The sequence below is a fragment of the Acanthisitta chloris genome, unplaced genomic scaffold, assembly GCF_000695815.1.
Source record: "Acanthisitta chloris isolate BGI_N310 unplaced genomic scaffold, ASM69581v1 scaffold21140, whole genome shotgun sequence".
Lineage (NCBI taxonomy): Eukaryota > Metazoa > Chordata > Aves > Passeriformes > Acanthisittidae > Acanthisitta > Acanthisitta chloris.
In genome coordinates this window covers 25,152-35,499 of record NW_008650201.1, presented here as the reverse complement: position 1 = coordinate 35,499, position 10,348 = coordinate 25,152, and the positions used below count along the sequence as shown (strand labels likewise).

Here is a 10,348-nt window from a genome sequence, read left to right as displayed (position 1 = left end):
TCTTTTCATATGCCTGGCATACTTTTTATTTTTTCTCTTAATGGATTCTGTCACGAAACCCGCAAGGATTCGACAAACAAATTGTGGCAAGTTTTATGCTTCTGTCTTCTTTTCTTTTCATATGCCTGGCATACTTTTTTCTCTTAATGGCTTCTGTCACGAAACCGGCAAGGATTCGACAAACGAATTGTGGCAAGTGTTATGCTTCTGTTCTGAAAGAGATCAAGGAATGCAAGAAAGAGTAGTCTGAAAATACAGAAGAGGTTTGCACAGGGAAGTGTTTCATTTCAGTGGGGTTATTTAATCAGTTAGTCTTTTCATATGCCTGGCATACTTTTTTCTCTTAATGGCTTCTGTCACGAAACCGGCAAGGATTCGACAAACGAATTGTGGCAAGTGTTATGCTTCTGTTCTGAAAGAGATCAAGGAATGCAAGAAAGAGTAGTCTGAAAATACAGAAGAGGTTTGCACAGGGAAGTGTTTCATTTCAGTGGGGTTATTTAATCAGTTAGATGTGGTCTGATTAGTATCAGCTATAGTACTGGAATTGCTTTCAGTTTGCAAGAGTGCTGGAAGAGTGGGTAGACTTCAGGTTTAACACTTTCCCCAAGTGTCCCACTCACCCCTTTCAATTAATATCCCCTGAAGAGCAGATAGTTTCGCTGCCTGCTTTTTTTTAGGGAGTTTTTCTTACAAATGCATGGCAAGAATTAGGCCAATTTAGTCAGCGAGTTGTTAAAGTAAAATTTCCCTGCTTTTCACTTACTCTCCAAAATAGTTTACTGAGTAGACAAACCCTGTTGCACCACACCACTTCCAAGGAGAAAGGAATCATTTCTGTAGTCTACTTTTTGTCCTCCACTTTTAGCTGCCACGGTAGGCAGGCAGTAGGAGAAAGGGAGGGATGTTCTTTTGCAGTGTAAAGAAAAAGTTTGGCTAGAGGTGCAAGCATGAAGATGAGATGGAGAGGCTTTTCAAAGAACTGCATGTGCTTCTCCTTATTTCTTAGAAACCTGTGAGATTCGTGAGACTAGCTGTTTCCATACTGAGAGACAGGGTGTGCATGCCTGAAGCTTAGTGTGGGTTATGAGATGTTCCTACCTTAAAACACAATGTTTTATAGGTGAGTTGGACTGAGGAAGATCCTACTTAAGACTGGAACATTGAAAGTATAAGAGCCTACTGTATGGGAAGGCATTCAGATTTTTGTTTTTGTTTTGTTTTTGTTTTCTTTTTCTTTTCATTTGTTTATGGCTTGTAGGTTTATTTGCACATACCTTGGTTTTTGGAGGGTTTTTTTTGTTGTTTGTGTATTCTTTTGGGAGGGTGGATGTGCTATATATATATTATTTTTTTTTCTCTTTCTTTGACCTGAAATCATTTCTACCAGATCTCAAGATTTATTTCCTTTTGTGAGCCATGTTGATCATTTATGGTCTCTGTTCATACCATGTGTGCTTTTCTGACATCCCATGTCTGTGCTGTTGGGGAACAGTGTCACACATCAATTCTTTCTACTGCTATCCTTCACAATTTTCAGAAATCCTCTAAAACAGATCCAAACATTACCACAGCATCATCAAACCACAGCTCAGTCCTGCTGTGTATCCTGGCTGACCTCAAGTTTGTTTAACATGCATCTAGAGGCAGATGATAGCGCAAGTTGGGCAGTAGGCGAAGACCAGATGTTGTATTACTTTTCTCTGGAAACAGGATGTTAAGAATTCAGCCAGACTGCAGTTCCTGTGCCTCTGGCGTCAGCACTGGGTCTGGGAAGTGGTTGTCTGCAGAGGAATATTTAACAAGTACAAGCTCATGCAGCTAAATGAGGATGAGCAGTGGGAGCACACGGGTTCTGTTCACAGCTCTGCTGCTGGCTGCTCTTGAGCAAACAGCTCGCAGAATCAGCTGCAGACCTGCCTTGACTGCATCTTGCACTTGGCTTGCAAAGTTATAAATCTTTTCCCTTCCAGGAGAACTTGCCTTGATTCATTTATAGAAAAGACTGTCTGAAAAAAATTATCGTGGTTCATTTATTTATCAAATTACTTTTTGTGAATTAAATGGACATTACCAACGCACAGCCTGAGATGTCAACGAACTTAACTCCACAGCTGCAAAACATATAATGCCTCTCATTGCTGAAAGTGATATTTCCTGTTAAGACTGCACATTTTGAAGGGAGCCAGTTTGGTGGGATGTTAGCACTTCCTATGCTATAAATAGACCAGATGAGTATCACTTTCAGCCTCAAAGGAATACATTTCTAGTTTCTTGAGGGAAGTAACAGTATCTCAGGGAGGATTCTCGGAGAGTTTTATACTGGCTGATGATGTCTCCTCACACTGGAGATTTGACTTGCTTGTTAATGAATAAGCATGCTTATTGCAGTGCATAGACATTTAGAGGGCTATTAATAGCTTCAGAGGCACGATACTGCAGCTAAGGTCACAGAAGTCCTTGCTGCTTTGGATGGCTAGGTTGCAGAAAAGGAAAGTGTGAAATAATGTGGTAGACCGTAGGTTGAATGTTAAATGGACAGTCAAGTTTGTGAGGGGGGGAACTACCAGTTTATTCATAGATTTCCTTCTGTGTTGGAAGTAAACATGATTCAGCAAATGGGACTTCTTGGGGACAGAGCTCTAGAAGCAACCACTTAGGAGTTGCATGCTTCTCCCTCATTGTACAGCTTGCACATGCTACATGCTCTGTATTTCTAATCCCTGCTGCTGCTGCTTTTGTAAACCAGAAGCTAGTACAGAGAGTCCAGTAATTGAATATGCCAGTTCAGTTGCTCATTTTCACAAGCTTAAAAAAATTAAAATTGTGTTCAGCATTTTGTTCATCTGATTGTATGAACTGAAAAGCTGCACGTGTAAATGAACATAATGGAGCTGGAGATCTGGTTGATGTTGGACTTGAATAAAAATGCTTCCTGTTGTTGTGTTTAAATACCGGGAAAGCTAAATTCCAGCCCCTGATCCCACTCAGATTTAGAGATAAAATCATAAGGAAATCAGGCAGCTAATATATGCTTATTATAATGCCTCTTCCATGCATAAGGGTTTGAGAACCTTGTCAGGCATAGCAAAGAAGAGGAGGCTTTGGAGAAAGACCTTCCCACAGTTTGAAATGACAAGTACTGTATACTGAAAGAAGTTCCTTCTCCTATGGCATGTGCCATAAGGGTGATGCAGTGTGTGATCATATAGCACCTGCTGCACCACACATTTGATTTTAAAATTAAATATTAGTTGGGACTGGAAAGAGGAGAAATGAGTAGTTGCTGTAACAGAATTCAGCTGTTCTTGGAGGAGATGGAAGTTGCTGAAATTTTGGGGCCAATACTGTTAATATTTGAGTATTAAAGAGGGTTAGAGACCATCTGAGAGGAGATGCATTCCTACAGAACAAGAGGTAGAAGAGACCTATACCAGTATGATTCAAGAAGGTAGCAGAGAGCCAGGCTTCAGGGACTTAGTTGATTACTTATGCCTAGCATATCAGGCATACTGGGTTTTTTTGCAGTTATTGTTCAATTGAAAAAAATGCATCTACTGTGTTGGGCATGGAAAAAATGCTCTGTGCTTGGATTTATTGGTTCCCAGACTCTGGTGCATAGAAAAATAATAGTCTACAAGATAGCTTTCAGTGATCTGCAGCCAGTCTTTGGAGTAGTGTTGCACAGTAAACCATGAAGTATTTAGATTTAAAGGTCAGAAACTTTGGAGGATGAGAAGCAGCGTGCTGAGTCCTGCTGCTTGAATGGAATGATAGGAAAACCTAACTAGCTGGAGGAGAACAGAGAGGTGAAGCTGTCCCCTTTGATCCCCATGAACAGGTTACAGTTCCTGTATCCTGAAGCAAATCTGCTGTATCACTTGACATTTCTGCTGCAAGAGGATTTTCTGGCCCAGAGTTATTCCTTCATAAATCTCTGGCTCATTCTGTTTTTTCTCTGCTTGCTAAATGTACTTATCTGTATAGAGCCACACAGGCATGTAATTCGTTCTCCTGGGAAGATCCATTTCCCCCTCACTGCCAGACGACAGTCATTTTCCATCCATTTTGCTTTCTAAAAGCTACCCTTTCTCTCTCAGCTTCATCAGTTACCTCGCTAACATGGCTACCATTTCCTTATTTTTTTTTCATTAGGTGAGACAAGTGTTTGGGCTGTTTTTGGCTTTAACGGCATCATCCAGGCCTGTGTACAAAACACAGTGACAAGGGAGAGAATTAATCACCCCATTAAAATGATGAATGTTTTGTTTCAATAATTTTGCATCCCACCATTGCATTTCAACTAACAAGAGGTTTCTGTCTTTGACCCACATGCTTCAACCGTTCGTTAACATTTTGCCACGCACCGTCATAATCACTAACAACTGCTTGGGTTTGAAGGTAATTGTTTTTATTTTCTGGTTCATGCTTCAGGAAAAATTAAAACTTGATGCTGAGAGGGAAAAACTAGAGAGGCTTCAGGAGCTTTACTCCGAGCAGAAGACGCAGCTTGATAATTGTCCTGAGTCCATGAGGGAACAGTTACAGCAGCAGCTGAAGAGGGTCAGTAGCAAGTTTCAAGATTGCACTAACTTTTTTATTTTGTTGATTTTTAATTTTTTTAATCTTTTTTTTCTAGTTAAGTGTAACATATTCTCTTTCAAGTATCCAGCGTCTGAACATACCTGCAACTTGGAATTGTCAATAGTCATGAGGGTTATGTTTTTTTGTGGAATGCTTATAATAGATTATGTGCATGATGGCAAACAAGTACAGTGCAAATGGGTGGATTAGAAACCATTTTGTGTTGACTGTTTTTAAAGCATTGGGCTACTTGCCTGTAATTGGTGCCTTAGACCTGCTGAGTGGTGTGGAAGCTGTTGTGACTCTTAGGTGGATGGTGGAGCATTGTTCTTTACCTGGTGTGAGCAAAGACAGGAATTGGCCAGTAAATGGCTGTCTCAGTGAAGCCATGGATAACTTCTTTTTTTTTCAGTATAAAACTTAGCTGCTATCCAAGAACTGTGATTTGAAAAATTAATTGTGAAGATTTTATCGCTTATTAAAATAGCTTTATTTTGTCCTACATTTTCAACAGTTGCACATTGCTATAAATAAGCCTGGCATGAAGTCTAATGCAACCTGATATTCGTTTGTATTATTTGTAAACAAAAAAGCTACAATATTGTCTGTGAAGGTACTGCTATTTTCTGTGGAAAAAATCTTAGTATTCATTAATGTTAAGTGGGTTATACAGCACATATAGTTTGCTTTAGTGAGGAGAGAAGTAATTTTCAAAACATCAGTACAACAAGTTCATGAAGCCATCTGAAAGTCAATTCTTTTTCTCTGTCTTGTGTGTTTATATCAGGAATAAGGGCTATAATAGCAGTGATGAAAATAAAGCTTTTCTGCTTTATTGGATGGAAATAATCTTTAGATGTTGTTTTATATGCAGAATTCTATGTTGGGTTTTTTTCAAAGAGCAAAAAGTAAAAAGAGTCCAGCTTTGGAAATAACAGTGTTAAATTCTCAGTTACTGCAGAAGTATGCTGGTTTTGAGACACTTCAAGATTTTCATATGTTACTGTAACAAAAATGAAATAAAAGCAGTGTTATGTAATCTCTCATACATATTAAAAGGAAAGGAAGCCTTTCCTCTGCTGTCACATGCTTGAAGGTATTAATTCCTGAGAAACTGCAGTCCTGTTACAGTGGGATGGTAGTAAATCCTTTTTCATTATTGACCACCAAGAGGCTCCTAGAAATTGTTCAGTTAAATTTTTTAAAGTTTTTTTTGTTTCTTCCAAGTTGTCTTAATAACAATTTCAGATTTGAAAGTGGGACAAAACCTGAAATGTGGAGTGTATTTAAGCGTCTGGTTAGTCTTATTGCCTATTATCCCAGGCCAGTTGTAGTGGAAGTTAGCTGTGGCTGCTGTGGTCAATGCAGTAGAAGTTAGCACTGAATTAGTGCACAGTAGCTTTCAAATAGATGTCAAGTGTGAGAGCAGTCATGAAATTACTGCAAGTATTGTACCCAAAATTGCTTCCAAAGGAGGGCAATGAGGATGGTGAAAGACTTGGAGGGGAAGCCACATAAGGAGCAGCTGAGATCACTTGATCTGTTCAGCCTGGAGAAGAGGAGACTGAGGGGAAATCTCATCATTGTATACAACTTCCTCACAAGGGAAGTGTTGGGGCAGGCACTGATCTCTTCTCTCTGGCAACCAGCAACAGGACCTGAGGGAATAGAAGCTGTGTCAGAGGATGTTTAGGTAGAATGTTAGAAAAAGGTTCTTTACCCAGAGGGTGGCTGGGCACTGGAACAGGCTCCCCACAAAGTGGTCATAGCACCAAACCCAACATTGTCCAAACCCTTCTTGAACTCTGCTCTCAGGCACATGGTGTGATTCTCAGGGATGTCCTGTGCAGGGCGAAGAGTTGAACTCGATGATCCGCTTGGGTCCCTTCCAACTCTGAATATTCTGTGAAGCAGAGAAAATACCATCTTCTCCCAAAATAAGCCCAGCTCTGGGGCTACCAACAAAAGAAAGACATGGACCTATTGGAGAAAGTCCAGAGGAGGTCACAAAGATGATGAGAGGGCTGAAGCATGTCTCCTATGAAGACAGGCTGAGAGAGATGGGATTCTTAAGCCAGCAGAAGAGAATGCTCCAGGGAGACCTTATAGCAGCCTTCAAGTGCCTAAAGCTGAGCTACAAGAAAGCTGGAGGGGGAGCTTTTACAAGAGCAGGTAGTGACGGGGGAAGGGGTAATGGCTTTAAACTGTAGGGCAGCAGGTGTATATTTGAGTAAAGGATTTCTTCCTCAATCTGAGGGTGGTGAGGCACAGAAACGGGTGGCCCAGAGCAGCTGGAGGTGTTCAATCAAGGTCAGGTTGGATGGGACTTTGAGCAACTTGGTCTAGTGTAAGGTAATAAATGATTTTTACAGTCCCTTCCACCCCCAAACCATTCTATGAAATACCTGAGTCTGCAGCAGGTTAAGTTGTGCTACTTTACTGCCAATGAGGAAGGTGTGAAGGAGATGAATTACCTTATTGCTTTGTCTCTGGGGCTTCAGTAACTTGGTATTTTGTGCCCAGCGGAGTGCAAAGCCAAGTTCACTGTAGCAGCTGGCTGCAGGGTGGGTCTGGAGTTTGGGTTGGGAGCTGACTCTTGACTTCTTGACTCTTGGCTTCCCTTTGTCCCACCTGCATATACACTCTCCCTGTTGGACAGGAAGTATATTTTAAATGCCCGAGTCATCTTTTTGCCTATTGGTTGCCTTCTCTAAAGTCTGTTCTTCTGCCTCAGTAGCAATTAATGTGGTATGCAATAGGCTGATTTTATTGACTTTCATGGCTCAGGCAAAGCTGTTCTGTTTATTTTGGATGCTGAAGATGTCTGACCATTTTGAGTGAAGGTTTTCCCTATTGTAGGTAGCTGTTTTCATGTAATTTTTAGCTCACACCTGTGTTTTTGATCTCTTCACCATCTCCTACAAGTGAAGGGCACATTTCTGGATAATAATGGGAAGATGTTGGTATTTCCTTCAGTTTCTGTATCCTGTATCTTTTCCTGGTACTTTGGAAGTTGCTGTTGAATGCCTTTCATAGAAACCTATCTGCTTATGGCAGTTACCTTTGCCTTAGGTTGAAATAAGAAAAGGAGTAAGTTTGCATTCCTCTAAAATAATAAATTGCTTCCAGGATGTAGATTTTCTTGTGTAGCAACTTATGTACAATGTACTTATTTTAGAGAACCTTGGCATGTATTAATGTTGTGATTATTCAAAAAAAACTTTTCTTCAGAACTCTGAAATTTGTAAGCAGGAATTCATATTATGAATGCACAGATCCTGCAGGAGAAATATTAGTATTTAGTTCTTATACTGAAAAGCACCATGATTTTTACCTGATCACCCCTAAGTGGAAGACAGGTGTGTTCTTATTTCTTGGGTCTTTTCTGCAGCATTCCACTTCTTTTTTTTTTTCACAAAACCTGTTGTCCATCTGGCAGAATGCATAAAAGTGGGCTGATAGCTTTTCTGAAGTTACATGCCTGCTGGTTAGGGTGGATGACTAGATCCTTAATTGCAGTTTTCAGCTCCAGTTCAGTGTCCACAATTAGCCTCTGGCTGGGCAGCTTGCCTGGTTGGACATGACTGCTGTGGTGCTGAGAGTGTGCTGGTGGCACACGGCTCCATGTCTCTTTTGCCTTATCTAGCTGTGTGTCTGTTAATGGGTACCAGTGCTGGTACTTGGACTAGACCTCAAGAGCTTCTAACTGCAGTTCAGATTTCTTTGTTTGAGTGTGCATTCCCATAATGAGTTCTCCAGTGTTACTGGGATGATACTTTCTGTCCTTTGGTTGGTAAGCAGATGCTCTCCCAGTTTGACATGTGACAATCACCAGATGGGTTCAGCCTTTGGTGGTGTCCCCTCTAGGCAACAGCAGAGCAATCTGAGCAGCCTGCTTGGGAGGCTCCAGCTTGCTCTGAACACTGCAAAACATCTCCCTCACTGTGCAGGTGCTTCTCAGCAGGAGACATGGTAAGTGTGATGGAGAAAGCAACATCAAAATAACAATTAGCCCTATTTGCTCTCTTATTATGACAGTAGGAAATTAAAAACATTGAGCTCCTGGTGGGACATGTATGAGATACATAATTTTAGATTGATCTTTGTGTAAACACCTCTATTCTGGTGTCAGTGTCATGTCAAAAGCATGATTACTTTCTTATGTTGCCTTTTCTTCCCCCCTTAAGGATGCTGATCTTCTGGACATAGAAAGCAAACACTTCGAAGATTTGGAATTTCAGCAGCTTGAACATGAAAGCAGGTTAGATGAAGAGAAGGAAAATCTGACCCAACAGCTCCTGCATGAAGTAGCTGAATATCAGCGCAGCATTGTCAGTAGAAAGGTAAAAGCACTAACACTTGTTGTTGAGCATTAAAGGAGATGAAATGGATCTACAATCTGCCCGTCTGCAAGAAATCATGCAAAACTTTCTTCTTTGAAAAAGCTTTTGAAACAGAGCAAAGACAATGTCCCAGCAACATCCCACACAGATCAAATCATGCAATTCTCCAAAAGGAAACAAATCAATAACATTTCATGCCCTGAAAATTAAACCATTTAATTTGCTGCAAAAAAAAAATTTCCAGAGAATTGTTTACAGTTCTTTAAGAAAGGAAACTTGTACACTCTGGACATAACTACAGTTAATTTAGATTTGTGATTGATGTTGATGTCAAATGATTTTGTTAAGAAAATAATAGAACACCAAATTAAGAAAATACAGTAATTTTAGAAATCAGTTGTAAAGGACCTGTCTCAACTAATTAAATACCAGTTTTTCAGAGATCAGAGGTTGGATCTCTAAGCCAGTTCTTTTCAGTATATGGATGCTAGTCACTGTATTATCAAAGAATATGTGCAATTATTCTTTTGTGTCTTGAATAAGTTGTCTCTTTACTGTCTAAATCATATTTAATTATCTCCACAGCAATGAACTGTCTTATAGAAACTTCCTTTCCTGCTGCTTCACTCATAAGAATGAGTGAACTCTCATGAATAGGATTCGTGCTGCAAGTTGTCATGTGCTTTGAAAATAAAACATGTAAATTGTGATTATTTTCTTTTCATATTAGGAAAAGATTTCTGCCCTCAAAAAACAAGCCAATCATATTGTCCAACAAGCACAAAGAGAACAAGATCATTTTGTAAAGGAGAAAAACAACTTAATAATGATGCTGCAAAGGGTGAGTCTTTCTGACATTTTTAGCATGTAATATAAGAGTGTCTCATAGAATAAAAGAATGTAGAGCACAACGAAAGCATCAGTTGTGCAGAAGCTAGCAAGTGGGTATAATGTGTTAGACAAGGTTCGTATCCATCCACCTTAAAAAAAATCTTTTCAATTAATCATCAGATTTCTGAAGAGAAAACCCTAGTGGCATTTGATAATCAAAAGGGTTTTAGTGAGGTGCCTCCTTTCCAGAGGACTCAACCAGAGGCACCCACCTGGGTGCTGAAGCTAGAAGCGTGTGCTCCCTGTGAGGCTGCTGGAACTGTGCATAGAGGGCTCAGATTTTTGACTTGCAATAGCCCCTGCTAGACCACAAGATGAGCTACTTAGTATCAGTATGTTATCTGGTTAATGAGAAGCTGACATGAACCCTTTTCATCCATTTTATGTTTGACTTTCAATCATGAGAGAAATCACCTTTAGTTCACTAAGCAGAATCAGCACTTTCAAGATGTTGAAGGAACACTTACTTGTTTTGGCTGTGGCTATTAAATAAAATCTTGCACTAGCTTTTCATTCTGTACCACCATTTT

At 40.0% G+C, this 10,348-nt stretch overlaps 1 protein-coding gene across 1 annotated transcript in view; it reads left to right on the top strand.

Moving 5' to 3' along the window:
- Nucleotides 1-4,434: 4,434 nt before the first annotated feature.
- LOC103811137 (pleckstrin homology-like domain family B member 2) overlaps nt 4,435-10,348 on the top strand; it is a gene marked incomplete at its 5' end in the record, with an annotated part of 28,005 nt that continues 22,091 nt past the window's right edge. Inside the window, 3 exons of the mRNA XM_009084091.1 lie at nt 4,435-4,563; nt 8,772-8,927; nt 9,658-9,768. Coding sequence (XP_009082339.1) covers nt 4,435-4,563; nt 8,772-8,927; nt 9,658-9,768 — 396 coding nt within the window. The remainder of the gene's footprint in view (nt 4,564-8,771; nt 8,928-9,657; nt 9,769-10,348) is intronic.